Below are 21,847 nucleotides of genomic sequence, written 5' to 3'. Positions count from 1 at the left end.
CTGTAATCTCACTTTTATCAGAAATTCGGTAGCTTTAAGTTTGCTGGCAAAACCAAAGGCATTTTTGGTACAGCAACTGTTTACAACAAAAAATGTTTAGCCTTTGCCTCCACCACCTTTCTGCAGCAGGATGGAGCATCTGCCCCTGTGTCACCCCAGCGCAGTTACACAGCTTGAGCTCACCTACCAGATCACAGGCTTTAAAAATTCACTTGATTCTAACTAAAAGATCACCAGGCCTTCATTGTAACCTTCCTCCAAAGAGAAAACGTGTGTGCTATTAAAATATGCCTTTACAGTTTAGCAACCCAGGTGAAGCAACAGAGATATGACACTGGTGTCACAGCAAATGATACAAAGCTCTTCCAGATAGGTACTTCCAGTTCTTTCTAATGAGTCATTCTTCTAATGAGCCTTTCAATTAAAACTGGACTCTCAACAGGGAAGACAAACCAAATGAGCATTTCTATAGCTATCTAGAGAACTAAAAATTTGTCGGTTTATCGACTTGATAGCACTGCACTCCACAATGATGTTTTAATTGAAATCAGTTATCTGGTACAATGCAGAACACTGGAAAACACTGTTTCTATTTCTTCCAGGTGTCACCTGTAGGTATGTCCTTGATGTATTAAAAATAACCAAAATAATCAGGGCTGGTGGCAGTTTTGATATTATACACTCCTCAGCGTGCAGCTAAACCATGTAAACAGGCAAAGCTGTATAGTATAAAGCATGCTGGGCAGTATGACATGCACTCATTAAAATGTATCTCATGCATCGTTTTTGTCCCCTTATATCAAAACTGTCAGAGCTCATTGGCTGTTTGCTCAGGTTAGATGGGAGTTTTGATGGGAAACCTCAAGCATACAGTACTTAATGTGGTCATCTACTTATCCACTGCCATTCAGGAAGGTGACAAGATCACAAGCCACTAGCAGAATATATTTATAAGGAAGAAAATGATGCTACGATCACTATTTTTAAAAGTAAAAATGAAAATAAATTATTAAATTAGACCTAAAAGCAGCACACTGACTAACCCAAGTATGTTCCTGCTCCTAGCTCTTTGATACCAAATCTGATAGCACTGAGCCTTGCTGTCTAGAAATCAGAGCCCCAAAATCCTGCATATCAAACCAAACTAATAAAAATATTGCTTCAAATATTCAATTCAAGAAAAATTATATGAATTAAAATCTGCCTTAAGAATTGTAAACAAAGAGCAAAGAAAAAAACAGAAAAATATTGAGTGAACACCTGTGAAGGTTAGCAGTCAGTCTGCTCTTATTTCACCTTTAATAAAGATCTGGTAAACATCAAGTTAATTAAAATCAGCTCATATTTATTTGAAGGTTTTACAAACCCCAGAGGGAATTAATATTACAGGAACTGAGGGGTCTAGAAAAATCTGACCAGATGAAAAATGGGATTCACCTCAAGAAAAGGAAAGAAATTTAAAGTACATCTGGAGAAAAAATAACATGGCACAGCTGTTTCCAGGGAGAGATTAACTGTGCCATTGAACTCAACCATGCTCAAAGAAACCTCGTTATGACTGGCAACATCAATAACAAGATGGTAAAACAAAACAGTTAGGGCATTAGATTGGATAATATTATGTATGGTCCATCAGATCCTCAGGCCTGTAGAGAGATGTGATAGGTGCCTGTGTATATATATAAATGTAAATGTATGTGTATCTATATACAGACACTCATGGATACAGAGAGGAAAGAGAGAGAAAAGTATGCATTAAAAAAAAAAATCCAAATATTTGAAGCCTTAACACAGAAAGTAGAATTACAACCTCCCGCTCTCTCTCTCTTTAATTCACAAGAGTGCAAAAAGCAATTCTGAAGAGGGTCTGAATCCAATCAAGTTTTTCATGCTCTTTAATCGTGCAAGTAGAGAGGAAAAAAAAAAAAAAAAGAAAGGGTTGAGAAAAAAATAGAGAAAGAGGATTAGGGGGTTGTTAGGCCAGGGGGTTGTTCGGTTTTAAAGTAGAGGGAAAGGATCCCTCCAGCTGATGGAAGCAGAGGGCTCTGCAAAACAGAGCAGCAACAGAGGAAGAAAAAAAAATGATACCCTTATCTCATAGACACACTTCATTACTGAAATGCCAAAAATACCGCTACTAGTTGTGAACCCTATTAGTATTAAAATTGCTGGATGTAGTGAAACAGAGGAAATTTTGCCTTTCTGCACTCTAAGTACCAAGACACCCCACTCAAATCCGTTTTTTTTCCTCCATGTCTCACAAATAGCCACCAATGTTCTACATCCTCAGAACAGCCAAAACACCCAGTCACACTGAGGAAAATCCTCAAGTGCAGTTCACAACAGATATTAACACCTTCATTTCACATGCATATTTCCCTATGCTGATCAAATTATCAGAAACCACTCTCTTGCCTGCAATTGTATTGTTCACCTTCTTTTATGCTATCAGAATGTGATTTTTGAAATGTGGATCAGATGCTTTCCATCTTCATTCCTCCAAATCACTCTAAAGACCTGCTTCCCACAAAGACGTTAAAATCCTGGCATCCAATCCTACTGATCCCACAGCCATAATTTTAGAATGATTTACCTGATCAATATACTCACTCTGGTGTAACAGCAAACACAAAGCACAGGCTGCAGAGGAGCCAGAGGAGAAGTCCCCCAATGAACAGTCCTAAGTATGTTGTCTTGCTCGGTTACAATTTTAGTTTACAATGAGTCAAAGGAGAGTGTGAAAAATGTTTGCATAAGCAGGAAGTGCTAAGTTTTTACCATCTCCACTTTCTAGGATTATAAAACGTTCTCTTAAAAGAACAGTGCTCTCAGGAAAAATGCAGATAGACATTTCTTAAATAATGTAGTAAATGTCTTTTTGCTAGGTCATTTAGGAAAATAACCTTGTTGAAAGAGAAAGTGAGGAAGCAATATGTTGTCTTTAGAGATAGGCAAGTGCACTTTACATGTCTTCAAGCAGCTTAGAAAACACATTGACAGCAAACCTATAGTCTGACCTGAGCTTTGCTGAACACTACTCACTTTAGCTTTCCAGGGAGTCAAGGAAGCTCAGCAGATGTAAGGTTTTGACTGCTTTACTTTCTGTGTGCTGTCATGACTTCGAACAGTAGAATTAAATCTCACTGACATATTTCCGGTAGGAGGTAGCTTACATTCAGGATTTTTAAATTTTATATATGTTGCTAATATTTAAGCATAAAAAGTGTACTCTTCATCCCACTCCAACTAGAACTGGAAAAAAACTTGCCTCTAGAGCATTCAGTGGCATAGGTTAAGTGCCTGCTGAATGCTTGCTGGTTGGCAGCCATGATTAAGCCCTGACATCAAACCAAAGCAAGAAAGATCATAGCACATCTCTACTAGACACAACCTCAATCAAATGGCTGGACTTAATCCCTGTGATCTTCAGCAGTAATCTAATTTTGAATGTGGGACTCTGCACACAGGACTGCTCTCCATAAAGAGATTTTTTTTCCCCCCTCTATGTACAAACCTCATGGCTGAAAAAACAGCGATTGCTCTGTGTAAACTGAACCACTGCTGTAATCTCCAAACCCCAGCACAAATGAAAACTGCAGTGCTGTATTTCAGATGCCACCACGTGATAACCACTGGCAAACATTGACTGCTTACTGTCAGCCGCAGCAGTTCAGAAAAGCCCTTTGTGCAGAAAGAGATCCAAGAGCCCCTGAGCCTTTTAAAGACGAGACTTGAGGAACTGTGTGTAAATAAATAATGTAAGTCATTACATCAAATGTAGGTCATTGTACAGCAGTGACACTTCTCAAGCCGTAGTCCAGTGTGTCTAATTTCTGGCCGATGGAAAGTATGCTGGATGGAAGGCTCATTGGCTGTCATCTGCATGTTAGTCACAGGCCTACAAGGAACTGCATTCCATTCATGCTTACACACCTTTCCCTCAAAGCTGCTATTCTTTTGGTGCAGATTTAAATATGCCATTGTGAACAGTCATTATTATCTGTCTCCTTTTCTAACTTTTTTAAGAATTCACACTCTCTATATAAATCAGACAAATTCTTGCGTGGTATGTCATTAGACAGGAAAATGGGAATTCAGAAAGGTCAGGGCATGAACTAATTCATGAGCCTGTTCCTGGCACTAAACTGTTCAGATACATGGAAAAACTCAAAAGCCCTCGTAGTTGTCAGCATCAGGATAGCAAGCAACCATAACAGAAGTACAGTATGTTGTGACAAACCAAATTTAATTCTTCAGCCTTTTTCTTTGTTTCCATCCACTCCTCATTCTCCTCTTTCCTGTCTCTTTGCTGATCCCTTACACTGACCTTTATTTTTAATAATCCCTTTCTGCCCTCCTTCCCCTAAAACCACACCCATCCTTTGCTCTCTCTGGGGCTAATTAACACGCGAACAGACTCTGCTCTTTGCTTTCACCTAGACAGAGTAGAATCAGCAGTTATTTTGTCTTTACCTCCCCTTCTAGTCCAGTGTCACATTTCTGCATGTGAAGAAGAAATACTACAAGCCAAGCACTAGTCTCCTGTCTGCCTTGCTCTTGCTCAACAGGACCAGAAGCACAATCTGTACGGTGGCACTTATTTATACTATTGTTCCGTGTTTTAATGGCTGTTCTTACAAAAATATGCTTTGATGCACTCTTTGGTCCTGCAGGGTCTAGGCTGTTTTCCGTGCTTACAAGGTCAATACAAAGCTGATTCCAAAAGTCTGTTTCTTAGGGAATGGTTTGTGAAGGAAAGCAGTAAGGAGGAAATGAAACTTGACCTTTAACCAAGCCATATGCAGCTATCAGTCATACAACATTAGAGGATTATTTAAGCTTTTATGTTTAGTGTCATCTAATGAAAATGCATAAGAGCTGGTTATTGATACAAGAGAAAACAGCACATCATTATACTACTTACTGTAATTCAAATGAATTTTAGACTCAGTTTCAAGTCATCTGACAGTACACAATCCTTCAGAAAAGAGATCCTGAAGTTACAGCCATAGAGCCTGGCAAAGCAGTAGCCTCCACTTTGTGAGCCCCTTAAGACTTCTCAGAGCTACCATTGGTCCTTCTGTTTTGCCAGCATCTTAGAGATCATTAGGAAAGACACACACCACTAGAAAGCCTGATTGCTTTTACTAGATGACACAGATGGGCAAATAAGATAGACTTTATGTATTTGCAGCAGACTGACAACTGCAGAGGTCTGCTGCTGTCCTTGCCTGTTGCAAGAGTTTGTAACACAACTGTATGTAGTGGAGATGGTTGAGTACTTCATCTACAAACTACTTTTCAAAATGGATCTTTCTAGTATGAAAATATTTCTGTTTGTTTGTTGTTGGAAGTTGGGGTTATCTACTTTTCCCTGGAAGATATACATCCAAATAATCACTTTGCCTTACTTTAAAAATCTTTTTCCCACTACCTTGGCTCCTAGAGGACACTCTGAAAAAGCTTGTTGGCCTCAGACCTGCTGTCACATTGAAAGACAAAGCATAGGAGAAAAACCTCCATTATTTGGCTGTTTGTCTGACAGACAGACAAGAACATGCACACCATTTTAGCCCACAAATGTCCTTGCACATGGAAACTTTATAGAATTCAGCATTTCTGGCTTCAAACATGGCCACCTTCCGCTTTATTAAACAGGGAGTCTGACCTATCTGAACACTTGGAAACACTCTAGCAATAAGTCTTAATAGGTTTCAACTCCCATTTACTTTAAAATAGCCTGGAGGCATGACATGAAATTGCAGTCAGGAAAGAGAAGACGCTTTTGTCCAGCCATATTTATTACATACTTCGATTACAATGGACATCACTGTGTTCTCTGAGAACTAAGTATACAAATACAAGCAGGTACGTCCATTATAGTACGCTGTTGCAAAAGTAAAAAAAAAAAAATCTCACCATGTTAATCAAGGAATGTGCCTGTTAAACATTCTTTCTAGAAGCCAGATTTTCTTTTTATATTATAAAAGTAGAAACACTGCTTTGTTTCTTTAAAATGTTGAATTTACATAAAAAGAGAACCGATATCTAGAACAGTAAGTAACAGCCAAAACAAAGGATTCTGGTTCATCCATGGTCCTCTCTCTCCTCTAGTCGTCAGAATGGTATTACGGATATACAAGTATATGAAATATTTCTTCTAAATTGTACTTGGAAGTATTGCATTGGGGTTTAAGACTTTCAGGAAGAAAAGAAAAATCAAGCAAACAAACAAACAATATATCCCCACACAAAACCACAACCACAACAAAACTTCTCTGTTGGATGACTTGCATAGGGAGCTTCACCACAAAAAACCTGCCCTGCTTCCTGTCGTAGGGGGTCTCCCATTCCCTCCTGCAAGCTGTGAGCTTCCTGTGCAGCTTGTGTCTTCTATTCAAAATGGATACATCATCTCAGTGAAAATGTTCCCCTCATCCTTTTCCTCTCTCTCTCTCCCCGCCTCCTTTTTTTTCTTTTCTTTTCTTTCTTTTTTTTTTTTTCAAGTAAACACTACCTAGATTTCCTACAAAAGCCTTATGCACCTCAAACCATGACAATCATCACTCTGTGAGTGTATATCTTTTTTATTCTTGCTCTTTCACAGTAGATGTTTCCACTCAAGATAGCTCTCATTTTTGCTAATATTATTGAACAACCAATAAATCAGTTATATTGAGAAACAAGATCAAAACAAATCAGAAGTTGCTGCTTTCTAGTATTAAATGGTGACATAAAAAGCATACTGGTGAACCTGGTCGAGCACACAGAAAAACAAACAAGCAGACAAACCAACCAAACAAAAAAACCCAAACAAACAAAAAAACCCCCACAACATGCTAGCAGTAGCTGTATATGCAAGCATATGCATTTCCTCAGAATACTGATCGTTAACAGAACAGGTCAATAGTTGTGTTATGCCTTGCATCCTATTCATCAGCACTGACATTCTAAGAAGAGAGGCTTGATCAATATCCACCGTCTGAGTTCATGGCCAGATTATTGCAAAATTGATGATGGGTAAAACTCAAGGCAATTGTTTTATGAAACATGTGTGGGTTCTGTTTTTTAAATGTTTTCACTATTAAGCTGCAGTTAAAAAGTATAAATGGCGAGCAAACAAATCTTGCAATCATTGTGGTTAAACTGGAGAAGTGTTTTCCTGCCTCACTCTTGCCCTTTCATGATAGATACAATTGACCTGTAATAACCTGTGATTTAATCCCTGAAACGAAATCTTTTCTGTGATGTGGTCCAATATGATGAATGGAGATTTTTAGTAGCATTGGTTTTAATGGATTTTGGTTTATTTCCATTTATATTTCTAACTGCCAAATCAAGATATTTTGAGATAATTAGAAACTGGGTTTTAAGTGTTGAAATTTGTAATAGATTTGTAATGATTGTAGCCTAGTCAACCACAGTTAGAAGTTGCATTCAGAAAAAAACCATACATTTAGGTCCATACAGTTAAATGCTATCCCCCAAAAGTTTGAGGTTAAGATCAACATAGACTAACCAGAATGAAACAATCTTAAAATACCAGCCATGATGGTCTGCAGAAATGCCACATTGTCCTCCTTAAAGAAGAGGTTACAAAGACCTCTGTGCCCTGCTTCTGATTCCACAGTGAAGGATAGAATTGAGCACACATCTATGTTAACAGACAAAATATACATATTTTCTTATAATACAGAATGAATAAACCTACATCGTGTAGTAACCTATTTAAGTTTAAGCAAAGTAAACACATCCATCCATTGTTGCATTAAGATAATCTTAATCACAGTTTAGGTAATCTTAAGCATAGTTCTCTGTCATTATATATAGAATAATGGAAAGCCTCTTTGCGTATTTAAATACACCTCTGACCTGACTATATTGGCTGAAGTGTTGGTGGGTCCTACAATTCAGATACTACAGAAGTCTTCACAGAAACACACCAAGTTTCAGTTGCCCAATGACAAAAATAATATGTGATATCAAAATCCAAGAACATAAACAAGGAAGTGGATTTACCAAGCTTAAAGAGTGGACCAGTAGTATAGGACAAATTATCATCAATTACATAGTACTTAAATATCTACCAAATCCTTTGAAACCTATTTGAAATCTACTTTTTTAAAAAACAGATCAAGCTTATGTAATGAATCTATAAAACACATAGAGAAATAAAATCTATAATGTGAGTCATATAGCAACATAGGTATTTCCATCAATGCCATATTTGTCAGAAAGGAAAGACTATTAATACACCAAGAAGTACAAAACCATTTCCACACATTTTAGGATCATAAACACAAACACTTTCATTAATATACCCTGCAGCAACATTTAACTCAAACTGTATTTTTTCTATTCTGCACTACCGTGGAACAACGTATTTCAAATTTCTGCACACAGAAATCATTTCTATGTTTAACAACAGCTGCACTGTGTGTAATATATAATTTAGATATATACCATGCTGAAAATATTTTTCCCACATATACTTTCTCCCATAAATTTCTTACCATGTTTAAGATTTAAAATGTTGCATATTCTTTCCTTGAATTCCCTGTACTTCCTGAACAATGCCTAACATTTCCTCGCCTTGTCAGTAGATCGATTAATGCATATAACTGCTTTACAATGGATTGCTTAACTTCAATACATTTTGCTTATAGCACGTTTTACAGTATGCTTAAGCCTCCAGTGTTATCTATGAATATATTTGAGATTAAAATGTTGTGAAAGTATAAATATCCATTACATACCTCATTTAAACATAACTAAATAAATTTAGACTTGGGGTTTCTTCTAATCCATCAGTAATATCACTACTGAAAAACAGCTACAACCCAGCACATGCTTTACGACACCCAAATTTGTTGGGCAGGTAGGAGTTCCTTATCAAAGTTAAAACATGAACCCATTGCCACATCACCAGGAAACTGATTTTATGCCTGGTATAAAACAAAACCCATGTTATTTCTCCCTCAAGCATGCTAGAAAAAGCAGGGCTGCCTAAAACCTTCACGTCACACAGAGTCACAGGATTATAACAATGCTAGTGTGAAACAAGTTAGTGGAAGGATGACATACCATTCAGCTATAATTGACTCAAAGTAAACATCAGGCATTTGGGGGGAAAAACAAACAAAGAAACAAACAAACACCAACAACAAAACAGAAAAACAGGAACCATAGCTGCCATTGCCAGTTGAAAGAAAAAAAGGCATAACAGCCTACCTGAGACAAGCGAGACTGTGTCTTTCTCCCATGAGACAACAGTGATGTATGCCTCCACAGAGGAGGGGATAATGCACTTGAACACTGCTACATTGCCTCTCATGGCTTTCTGGTCCTCCACACGGACTGTATAGGGTTCCCGTAAAACTAAAAATAAAAGAAAAGGTTTTGTTAAACAAGTTGTAATGATGCATCCCATCCACTTCCTTGGTGAGCCTAGCAAAGTTCCCTCAAAGAAAGTTACACAGGTTGTGAATTCTTTTGTCTCAATAAATAATACAGTTTTGCAAGACTGATTGCAAATTACTATGAAATAATTCCCAGATCTTTTTGTTTCATCAGAATCTGCATTTCACCATATTTCTGTGTTCTTCCCCTACCTATAATAATTCTGAGGGCAAGGAGAAAGACTTTTGTAAGAACCGTGTATTTATATGGGTAAATGGTGTTACATCTTCTGTGACTTGTCTAGTTTCCAATGCCATGTTTCCCATCACAAATTGTTTTCTGCTCTATCAAAGGATACAAAGTACATACAAGTACTGTGTGTGAATGAGACATCCAGAGGGTAGAAGAGAAGGTCAGTGTCATTTAAGATTTTCAACAAGTGAGAACTGAAAGAGAAAAAAAAAATCGATGGAGGTGACAGCCAGAGAAAAAGCAAAATGTCTCAAAAACATATAGAAATTATAGCAGGTAAGGTAAGAGCTACCTTCCATTGACCAACACTGAAAGAAAGAAGTTAATGGTAAGAAAACAGAAACTATGTTTCAGAGTTGTATTAAAAAAACCAGCATGGGGGCACTTAGATACAGGATATGATTCATCTAGCATCTCGCAGAATTAATTTAATGGATGAAGAGAAGAAAGAATAACTGGAGAAAATTCACACCAAACTAATATTGCTGGGATGAGATGAAGTTGCGTTGTATAGGAGAACAGAAAGAAGGAAAATCCTGGCACTGGAACAGTTCAGTGAAGAATGAGAAGTGAAACTCCTGTGAGCAACAGTTAATGGAGGAGGTGGTATGGCAGAGAAGAAACAGATGTTGTCTTCTTGTAGAAGTGAATGGGTAAGACAGGAAGGACAAGTAGCAACATATAGACTCTCTACAGGGCCATAAGGTCAAGAGCCAATATAGAAATCAACATAGTCAACATAATCATATATCTTGAGGTTGCAAACAAAGTTATACATCTTGAAGTGACAGTTTCAATGAAAATAGGGATGGATGTTTTGGAAAATGACATGTGTCTGAGGCATGTATATGTCTGAGAGCTAAAGTTATTGGGAAGAACAAGCCCAGTGCAGCACAGTGTAACTGAGTCAGCAATGCTGATCTGCCACATTGAAGTCACATTTCTTGCCTGGATATCCTGCTCACAAACGTATTCCAAGCTCTACCAATTACATTTCCACACACTGATTCTAAACTGAAGAGCCAGTAAATCCGTTGCAGAGTTTACAAAAGTATTTTGATACACTAGGAGCACTGTAATTTCTAAATGACAGGCCCACCTACCATGTGTTTAAAGAAAAAAAAAAGCAGAGTACTGAAATGTAATTGCAGTTTTCACAAATACAAACAGCATCGAGTTTTCAAGTCCACTGCTACCACTGCAAAAAGAAAGATTGAAGTTGTCCATCCCAAACACAAGTATAGCAATATAGGAGTTAGGAACTCTAACCAAAAGGGAATCAATTTAATTGTAAAATATTTTTTTAAATCAAAATGAATCTTTTTTCTATAATAAGACAGACATCGCTATTTTTTATAAAAGTCAAAAATTTGTTTTTAATCTAAGATTAAGTTTCTTAACCCTGTTATGAGTGCTGACTTGATATTCTAAGCACTTTTAATGCAGTGACTTTACAAGACTGGCTGCCCTGTGAAGAAGCAGCCCCCTAAACTTGTTCTGCACTGGAGGGAATGGCACATAGATCATCTTAACGAGGCTGACTTTTGTCTAATATTCATGCAAACACAGAAACCATATATGAGGCACAAAAAGTGGAAATAGATTTATTCATTTCCTTACTTAAAAAGTTTAACATTATTGTTATTTCACAGGCCTCTCAGTTATTTCCAGATCGCAGTTTTTCCAGTTCTCATGAATGACTTTCTAATTATTTTTTTTAATCCCAAGTCCCTGAGTCATGAATTTGTATAAGAATTTCAGCTTTTGCTAAAAAGATACATTCTTCCCTTCCATGATTGCACAGGAAAGCTTGAAGATGAAATGGAGATATGTACCTTTACTCCCATATGGGATCAGCCAGGAAGAGGATTTGGTTTGGGTCTTTAGGTGTGGAGGTGGTGACTTGTTAGGGGTGGGGGATGTGTGTTGCATTATATGCAAAATTACATGCAAAACCACAATTGTAATAATCTGTGAGCTGGAATCCTTATATCCCCTACTCATATTCTTGGGGGAGCAGGTAAATGAGCTTCAGATTTTCCCAAGGTGACTGTGAGAATGGGCAGAGCTATATTAGTCTTTGAATGACTGTGCTAGGAGTAGATGCTGCACTGATGACTCCTGTGCTCCTAGAAAATCCTATTGCTGTTTGAGAGCACTGGAATGAGGAAGAAATGGAGAAGAGGTTAGAAAAGTACACCCTCCTCTCCACCCTCCTCCCCCCAAATCATGCTGATTAGGGCCAGTCTGAAACTGTGTACAGATTTCACATGGACAGAAATGTAATGGAAAGTAACCTACAAACAAAGTAAGTTTATCACTTCATATTTGAGGAACAAAGGGTTTATCATCTGAAGATATGCACAGAAGATACTCATGAATAGCTATTGTCTACTGTCAGGCACAATGGCAGCTCTGACACACAATATCAGTTCATAGGAAGGATAGGTATTTGTTTAACTTATTATCTAAACCTCAGACTAACTGTGAAATTGAATAATATGGAGAAATTAATGGATCAGGTAAAAAAGGCTAAAAAGGGAAGAAAAAAGATAAAAGGGGAACTTTTGACTTGGCCAAAAAGATTTGTTAAGTTATGAGTCAAGTAGCTACAGCCACCTACTGCAAAGCCTTTTTTTCCAGGTCTTTCTTCCTTTGAAAACTTCATTTCTCAAGCCAAGAAAGGCTTACTTTGGGGTTCCATGAATAAATGGGTCAATGCTGAGCAACGGACGTAGCTGCATCCTGTCACCAAAATCATATGCTTTTACAATGAAATGAACACCAGCTCAGAGCCTTAGCTAGTGACATTGCAAGTTTTAGCCTCCTCTACATCACCACATTAGTTTACCTAAGAAATAGAAAAATGGGAAACTAATATTGGGAAAAATGCTGCTGGAAAGATGCTCAAAATTGAGGTACATTAACAAAAATCCACAAAGAACAACAACAAAAAAAAATTCTCTCTAAATATAATTCTGTCAGACAACCTGTCCACAAACCTGTTAAAGTAAAACCAAAAGCACAAAAATCAGAATGGAGTTCCAAACATAAAGATGGTTGCTATGTATTCTTATGAAGCTTTGGTTTTCAAACTTTTTTGACCTGTGAACAGCTAAACATTTTCTAGAAGAAACATAGACCATTATAGAAACTCTGCATATATGTAACATGTGAACTTGCTTCTACTTGTCATTTCTTGTGGAGAAAAACAAACAAAGAAATACCAAAAAAACCCCACTTTTAAAGACTAAAATTTTAATAAGACACACAAATTTCAGGGAAATCTGCTTTTTATTCTTGCATTCTAATTGTCTACAAACTACAGATCTCTGAATGTTAATTTATCATTAAGAAGATAATATGTTCTCTTATTTAAAAAGAGAGTCACAGACAAATCTACTTGCTAGCTGTTCGCAGTTTTCCCTTCTTAGCTCCTGTGAAAGTCTATCTCCAAAGGCAAGATACTTCTTTTCTGCGAAAAGACTAGCAAAGCTCCAACAACAACAAAAAGGTTGTGAGGATTTGCATTATCCAAGAGTCAGCTCCCAGACTAGCTTTTGTTTGTTTGTTTGAATATTTTAATTAACTGAAGTGGGTAGAAAAAACTTCAAAATCTATGCAATCATATGTTCATGTGTTGTGACAAAAGGCTTGATTTTGATCCCCCTCTAATTGTCCAATGGTTGACCCAGTCTGCACAGAGACAGTATAGTAAACAGATGCAAAACCATCATGTTCATTTGCATCTTTTAGCTTAAACAGGAAGCACTGCCTATGAACCAACATCAGTTGCTGAATCACTACACAGGACACAAGTTTCTCAAAGCAAAGCACAACCGAATACAAGCAAATGAGAAGGGATGCAATTAGGCCAGCATACCTCTTTTCTTTCAGCCCCGATACAAAATCCAAAGACTGCATCTTTATATCACTCAGCTCTTTAATAAGTATGGTCTGATTAATGATTTCATTATCAGTTAATTTTTCCTTATACTTGTGAAAAAACTCAAATGATCATGATCTTTGGAAAACTAACTTTTCACCTCTGAAATAAATCAAATCGGGGAGGAGAAGTAAGAATCCACCATCTGACTTAGTAATGTGAAGAGTTCAGAGGTTATACTTCTGGCCGAACTCCTTTGATTCACAACTGCTGCTACTCTTTGTCTGAACCACCTATTTCATCCCTCCTCAAGCCCATTTGAACCCAATAAAAGAGTATACTTACCAGCCTTAATGTGAACATCCTGACTTCTGATTTTCCCTGAAGGATTTTCAGCTGTGCAATAGTAAGTGTTATCATGGATTAAGTTATTAAAGCTTGAAGGAGGGAAGGGGAAAATTTGGAGAGTGCCATTGGGGTGGACGTGGCGGATCCCTGGGACATCGTAGATCTCCTCGCCCGTTGCTAGGTACCATCTGAGTGTCACAGGGGGGATCCCTGCTGCTGGACAGGGTACCAATGTCCCTGTGGTGCTAGCAAACACTACCTCTTGCAGAGATGCATTGACAAAATATAGACTGGTGTGTAGATCTTCACTGAAAACTGCAAGACAAAAAAAAAAAAAAAAGGAACAGACCATGAAAACCTGTGAAATTTCAGCTACATACAAAACAATTTTACTGTTATTTGCCACATCAAATGCAATGCCTAGGGAAGGGGATCAAAACATCTGGATGCTAAGGTGAACTCTAAAAAAAAAATGTTCCTTATTTCAGAAGAAAATATCACCAGATTAAACACTCCAAGTGGTTTAAGTCATAAGTAAAATGTGAAATCCCTTTCTTTGTAGTGTAAACTGAAACAGATCTGATCACTTTTGCATTTGCTGGTGCAGCATTCTTTGTAAGGCCAGCAAAAATCTATCAGTAATCTACTTCCATAAAATTTCTAGCAACTAGATTTCTACCTGGAATACAGGCAGTTTCTGTTAACATTTATAAATTTATTTTTACAGTTCTTCCCTGGCAAAATTATTTATAACGTAATATAAAGAACTGAGCAAACAATTAAAAAAATCCCCATAATTCCTTAATAAAAATACATATGTATACTTAATACAAATATAAGTTAATAAATACATTGTATAATTTGGTCAGGTCTTTCTAACAAAGAACTATAAACCTAAGTACAAAGCACACTTATAGTAATCTTGGTTCTGCCATCCATGTCCCCCTTCCAAATTTAAACCGCAGATTCTGTAACACTGAAAAAAGTTGACATTGTTCAGAACACAAGATTAGCCCTCATTCTTCTGAACAATTCTCCCATGGGCTATTCAGCTATTACCCAGAAGGGCTGAAGGCTCCAGGTGTCTTAAAGGTTCCTCAACATTTTATCCAAAATGCCTTCCTAACCCTTGCTATCTTAGAGCATATCAACATAGGCATGATTTTTGTTTTCCAGTAGATGGTAGGAAACATTACCAATACCACCACTCTGCTGTTAATTTGCATACACTGCTCACTTGTAAAAAACTTGCCAGTTTTGTTTGTCACAAACACAGAAACTTGCATACTGCACTGTATCTTGAATGCAGTAGATTCTGACACAATTTTCTGAAGCAAGTCTGGTAACAAGTAAGGCTTTGAAAATGTGATGATAGCGCATCAGGGCCAAATAAGCTTCGATGAAAGTGATTTCAAGGTTAGTATTCATTTGCACAAGATAGATGCTATTTGTCCTGCAGACATAACTTACAATCCCAACACTAAGTCATGAAGTGTCTTGTCTTCCTCTGCCACTTAGTCTTATCATAGCTGGAAGCACAAAATGGACTATTTTATCCTTCTCTCTTTTGACACCTTGAGGTGATACAAGATGGGAAGATATTATCTTCTAAATATCATCTTGGTATTGACCATCAGGACACACTACCTCAAAAGAAAGCAGAACTAGCTCTGGGAGTCTCTAGAAAGAAAAAAGTAAGAGGGCACTTCCTAAAGCAATAGGGATGGCATGCAGAAGGCAAACAGATAAATGGGCATCACAGAACAGGATGAAAGGCAGTTGGGGATTCAGAAAGAAGAAATTCCAAGCACTGGAGAAGATAAGTCCCTGGCACATAGATGAGACAGGTGCTAGGGCAGAATAAAGTCCCTTGTGAGAAACAAATTCCACTAGTTGGCACAGCCCTAGTAGAAACTTGGGTAGCTGGAAAGTAAAAATAGGCATAATTGGACTAAGCACAGGAAGAAGCATGGCTGAATAAGATGGTGCCTCTTTTACATAATCACATTTCTGATTATAGTCGTACTTCAAAGCAGAGAATGGAATTGTTAGTAACATAATAGAGAATTTTTTAAAAAGGCATTGTTCATCTGCTGTACAAGCCGTTTTTTACAAATACAAGTGAAACAATTAACAGGGCATTTTAATTTCCATTAGCCAACAAGACATTCACATAGAAGTAATAAATACGTTTCACATTTGCCAACTTTATTATGCTCTGCTGTTTCTTAATAGATATTCACCTAAAAATGGTAGATTTGCTAGCCAAGAATAAAGATGTGAATATCAAATTGCAAATGCCATAAAAATAGAGAATATCAGGAACTATGTTTGACACTTCCATAGAATCTAACTTTCTAATCAAAATGCAGCACAGCTGAACTAGAGACTCATACAAGCAGACATAACAATGAATTTTTCCAGCTGCTTTGTATTCCCTGTAGAAGCTTTCACTACTTTTGACAAACTTTCCATCCATCAGCCTATACAATAGTGCTTCATTTTAAAACAGCATCTGGTACACATTCATTTTAATGGCAGACACAAACACATTAAGAACCCCGGAAAATAATTGCAGTGCCATAATACATACACGTATGTGTAATGCTGACAATCCAGATGTGTTTTTTGGTGGAAAACAATGTGTAAGCTACTTGAATACATTCAACAACAAAAATGAGATTTCAGAATCTTTTATTAAAAAGATATTTCCCTGCAATGTTCCATAGGAAGAAAGTGATTAGCTGAATAACAGAAGAAGTGATATATCAAAACCTAATTGAAACTGAGACAAGTTAAAGACAATATGTAATTATATGTTACTTAATGGTAAAATATGATCCATCCAAACACCATGTTTTACAATAAGCAGAAGCAAACTCAGACTAAAAGTTGTAAGGGAGAACAGTAGGGAAAGAACTGAAATAGCTTGCAGTCGAGCCTTACTATGCTTGCCCTGGACCAAGAGATGATATCAGCACTTTCAAAGAGATGACATCAGTTAGCAGAGTCCAAGGGAAGGAAAGGCAAAGATTCCTCCTGAATAAGGTTTATGCATTACTGAAACCAATAATACTTCAGGGAAACAAGAGGAAACCTGCACCTCAGCAGACCTCAGTGGACACTCCAACTGAAACGACGAGGTGAACAAACAGTCTGCACCTGCAGGCACTTCAGGGCAATGAGGCAAAGACCTGTGCCCTTAACCATGTGGTTAGAGGATCACATAAACAGTTTATCAGATCAACAGACACATGTCAAGAGACACTTCTTGAATCTCGGGTGAGATATATACTATTATCTTACTCAAACAACAAGAAGAGGAAGGGACAAAAGTAGGATACATTTTTTGCAAGTTTAGTCAAAATTCCTTAGACTCAACTACTTGAAGTGATAAGGGGAATTAACAAAGTATAATAGCCAAGGAAATTTCTCCTGCTTTCCAGGGGAGACAGTGCTGCCACTTTGTGCCTTGCAAAGTGCTGAAGATATCAGCCAGATACATCTTTTAGCACTTGAGAAACTCATGTCAAGTACTCACAACAAGCTGGTCGGTGGGTCTGCGAATCGATCACAGTCAGAAACAGAAAATGAGACTGAGCACTGTGTTGTCAGTTTGGGTAGATGTCACCAGGCTGGACAGAGATAAGTATAAAGATCTTTATACTTAGGAGGATTGTGAAGCACAAATTTCAGTCTAGACTGGGCTTTGCATTTGGTATACCTGTACCTCTTGTCATGGCTAAGAGTGGACTTGCTTTTTTGGTTCATACAGAGATGACCTTTACTCTCTTTTTACATGCAACTCCTTCCAGGTCTCCAGGGTGCTGCAGCTCCTACATTATATGTGCTATGCACTTCAAGGTCTTCTATAAAGTCCTAGCAAATAACACTTCTAATATTTCTGCCTATGAGGGTGTCATTTGTCAAGGCTTCATTGTGTATTTCACAAGACAAAGGCTGAAATTTATGCTTCACAATCCTCCTTTTTAATGGGCAGAAGGAGGTGTCACTAAGACATAAGAGAGAAGACACTACATTTAAACTACCATACTGGATCAGGCTTGGACTTGCTCTCTGTAGGATGTCGTGTCCTGGAGGATCAGCATCAGCTGCCACAAAGAGAAGAAAGAAGACATGCAAAAGCAAATCTCGAAACTACCTGTCCAAAGGACATTCTCCTCTTCCCTTCCTCCACCATTTTCTATGTCCCTCTTCAGACTGCTTCACCTTTAAGAAGCTCTACTGAAATGACGCCAAAAGTGAAAACTTTTATGGAGTTTGCACGTAACATGAGAAAAATTTATATCTGTTTAACTCGGTGCCAGAATGCAATTGAGTCTTGGTGTTGTGCATTTCTTTTTCATCATGTTCTCTTTCATGTATTAGTAAGTTTAAGTAACATGTTTGTGATTTTTGAAGCTAGCTTTTTATGCCTCACATTCTTCCAAAGCCCTTTTCCCATATTCTTCAATTGACTACATAAAATCCTAGTTTTCTCTTCAGTTCTTGAAAGAGCTGAAATACCTCTGGGCAACAGACAAGTCAACATATTCAAAAATATTAATATAATGTCTCTGAACAATTAATTGATACTTATATTTAAATTACCTTCCCTGTCCTCTTCAAAAGCTAAATACTATTCCCGTAATGTTTTTGCAAGGGGAAAATTTGGTTCTATATGAATAACAATTTCAAAACAAAGAGAAAATTATTTCTCATTTCTTTGATTTATCAAATCCAGGATGAAATATTTATATAGATAAAACAAAGATATGAATCAAAGTGAAAGTCTGGAGCAAAGACACCACTGAGATTATTTAGGTAAAATAAAAATCAAAGTAGAAAAGATAAATTATGTAATTAAACAGTTGACTGCTCTCCTGCACTACAGCAGGTTTGTATCAACAGCCTTAACTGTCTTACAGTAGAACGTCAGGTTTGCCACAGCCCTGGACATGAATATTTCCTTTCCTTTTCTCCTTGGTGATGCTGTGATTGATAAGCTGGGCAAAAATCAAGTATTTTCTTTAGATGTAATAGATCATATAAAGTGTCATCTTAAAATTTAAGAATTTGTCACTGTTAAATACCAGCAATGTAAACATGAGAAACCTAGAAGCAAACCCAAGGAGTATAATAAAAACATTAAAAAAATAAAACTAAAAAAGGACAACATAGAATAAAGTCTAAGCTTTGCCTCTCTCAGAAATCAGTCATCCAAGAACACTTCTGTTTCAGAAAGCTCCTTCCTGGAGCTGACTCTTGTAGCCTGCACTTGGAATAGTAGATGCCTGGGACCACTTTGTACCATGACAGGACAACACCCTCCAGTAAAAATTGAGAGCTGGGAAAATTTGCTGCAGGCATCTTCTCAGCCACATAAAGCAGGTGCAAAGCAGAGTGAGACACAGTCCCTTGAGCAGCGAAGTGACTAGGAACCCAGGCAGTCTCATCAATGCATCAAGCTCCAATCAAAATTTAAGGAGAGGAGGGGGAAAATATCAACAGCCTGTGTGCATTCTGGAGCATATCTTTTCCTGAGAGTCCCCAGGCATCATGCCTAGGTTAGGAGAGGAGCTTTTTTGAGCTTCCTGTACAGCTAATGTAGGACGACAAACACAGCCTAAAGGCAGTATTAGACCCTACTTTGGTGGGCAAATCACTCACTTCACTTGGTTCTTCACCTGCACCAGTTAGGAAGAGATTAGGACAACTCTTCTTCTTTCTTGAAGATCCCAGTTAATCAGAGAGGACTAGCACAGGTGCCTCAATATTTTTAGCTTCTGGAAGGATGTTTGTTGTCTACAGTTACAGGTCCTTCTATTGCGAGTCTGGTCCCTCTGGCACATGGATTAGCCTGAAAACATCATATCCTTCAACAGTCATCACACCAGCAATTCCACAATACAGCTCCAGGTTTCAGAAAAGTTAAAAATAAGTCTTTTTTTTTTTTGTGGTTTTAGCTTTGTTTCGGTGGGGAGATAGTAAATAAAAAGCGATAGTAGAATCATAGCAAAAAAAAGACAAAGGTGCTTCCCTTTCAGCCCCGGAAAGAGGACAGAGAGGCAAGGGGAGACAGAGAGGCCAAAAAGAGATTGTCTGCAAAAGCAGAAGGAAGAAAAAGCTAACAGGACTGGTAGAAGTCCACAGGATGTTAACATTCAAGAGTGGTTTTTTAAGGGAACTCCTCAGGATGCCATATCTCATGAGACATCCGGTATCAGAAAGATAGCTCCATTTTCACTGGCCTGAAATCAGAATTGGAAGCAGGCAAGAAAACATCATCTTGATCATAGCCCCTAAAAACATACAGCTATTAGGCAGAGTTTATCCTTCCTTTGAATGCCTTTGCATCTTGTTTTATTTAAAGCTAAGAAAAAATTGTGCACATCTGCAGGATAATATTCCACTTCACAATAGTAAAACATGCATTCAGTTTTTAGGGGTTGAACTTCTCTGCGAAATTTTGGGATGTAAATATAAAAACACAATTGAGAAATTTAAAGAACAGAACTTAAGCCCTATTTTCTATATGGTAAGTGAAAAATATTGAAATCCTCTTTACCAGAGGAAAATAAAATATTGATTATTGACTATAAGGTGAAATATAAATATTTTGTCAGATAATTTAATGGAATTCATGTAAAAATCAATTTAAAAAAAATAAAACAAAACCAAAATTAAAACAAAAAAAAAAACCAGGCAAGACATTTGCAAGAAAATGACTGAAGACATCTAAACAATAAATTATGTTTAAAAGAAACCAAATTAACAAGATCATATTACAGATTAATTACCCTGTTGACATCCAAACAATATAGTATGCAAGAACAGTCTTTTTTGCATAAACAGTCACAGAGAACTAATAAATGAAACATTTCAGAGTGCACTGCTATGCCTTTCAAACCAGCAGCAGAAGCATAACAAATGCAATCACAAATATGCAGATTACTCTAGTGCGGAACACTGTCAGAGAAACATGGCCGGGGGTGAGGGGGCGGTTGATAGAGTGCAATGCTAGCAAGCTATGTCATTATTTAGGATGATTTTTTTCCCTCCTGCCCTAAAATTCCTTAATGTATCACTATGACCAAGATTTTAAAAGAAAAAAAAAATGCTAGATAGGCCTATTTTCCTTTTCTCCAATACATCTCTCCTTGCTAAATTAAAAAATAGGCCCTTATTTTAAAAGAAGAAAAAACTGATTAGACTCCTCCAAACAATAACATTGTTATCACTACTCAATTATCAAGTAACAGGCTATGCAAAGTGACCTAGAGAAATTACTTCAGCTATGCTGAAAAGATCAGAGTGATGAGGCATTACAACCATCTATCTGTGATCATGTCTCCCTCTAGGGGTTTTATCTAATGACTAAACATATAAGGTTGATAAATATTACAAATTTTGTTAGAATAAGGGTAAAACGAATGCCTTTTTACAATTTTGACTTTGATTCTGAAAGAAATGTCACATGTCCCTCTAAACTGACACTCTAAACTGGCAATGATTGAAGACTTCTTACTATTTGGGAGGAGGAAGGGTAACATACAGCTCACATAAGACCTAGGTTTTAGTTGGAGGCAAGATAGATCTTCAATAACAGAGAACAGTAAAACAACACTGGATAAAGATGCTCTGACCAGACCCCAAAGTATGTCTTACTAAAAGTAACTGAAAGAACAAAGAAAAGAGAAAACTAAATTAAAATTTAAAAAAATGAGAGAATGCTAAAATCAACACAAAATAGCTTTAGGATGGTGTCCTGGTTTTGTTAAAAACAAGACCAGTTTATCTTTTGGTGGGTTTTCCTCTTGGCTGGGTTCTTCTGGGTGCTTTCTGGGTGGCTGCATGTTTTTCTCGGACACTGTGCTTGGTGCTGATAAAAAGACCAACGGAATGCTGAAGAAGCTCGTGTTTAGATTTATTACTATGGTAACCAAGGTTAACTGATAACGG

The 21,847-nt window shown here is 37.3% G+C and overlaps 1 protein-coding gene across 2 annotated transcripts in view; it reads right to left on the bottom strand.

The window, feature by feature from the left end:
- DSCAM (DS cell adhesion molecule) overlaps positions 1–14,237 on the bottom strand; it is a 400,267-nt gene extending 386,030 nt beyond the window's left edge. For both annotated transcript variants that reach the window (XM_065635636.1, XM_065635626.1), the window contains exons 1-2: positions 13,883–14,237; positions 9,232–9,378 (exon numbers count right to left, since the gene is read on the bottom strand). In XM_065635636.1, coding sequence (XP_065491708.1) covers positions 9,232–9,378; positions 13,883–14,237 — 502 coding nt within the window. The remainder of the gene's footprint in view (positions 1–9,231; positions 9,379–13,882) is intronic.
- Between the last annotated feature and the right edge of the window lie 7,610 nt (positions 14,238–21,847).

The sequence above is a fragment of the Caloenas nicobarica genome, chromosome 1 (genome assembly GCF_036013445.1).
Source record: "Caloenas nicobarica isolate bCalNic1 chromosome 1, bCalNic1.hap1, whole genome shotgun sequence".
Lineage (NCBI taxonomy): Eukaryota > Metazoa > Chordata > Aves > Columbiformes > Columbidae > Caloenas > Caloenas nicobarica.
This window is presented reverse-complemented; position numbering and strand designations above follow the sequence as displayed.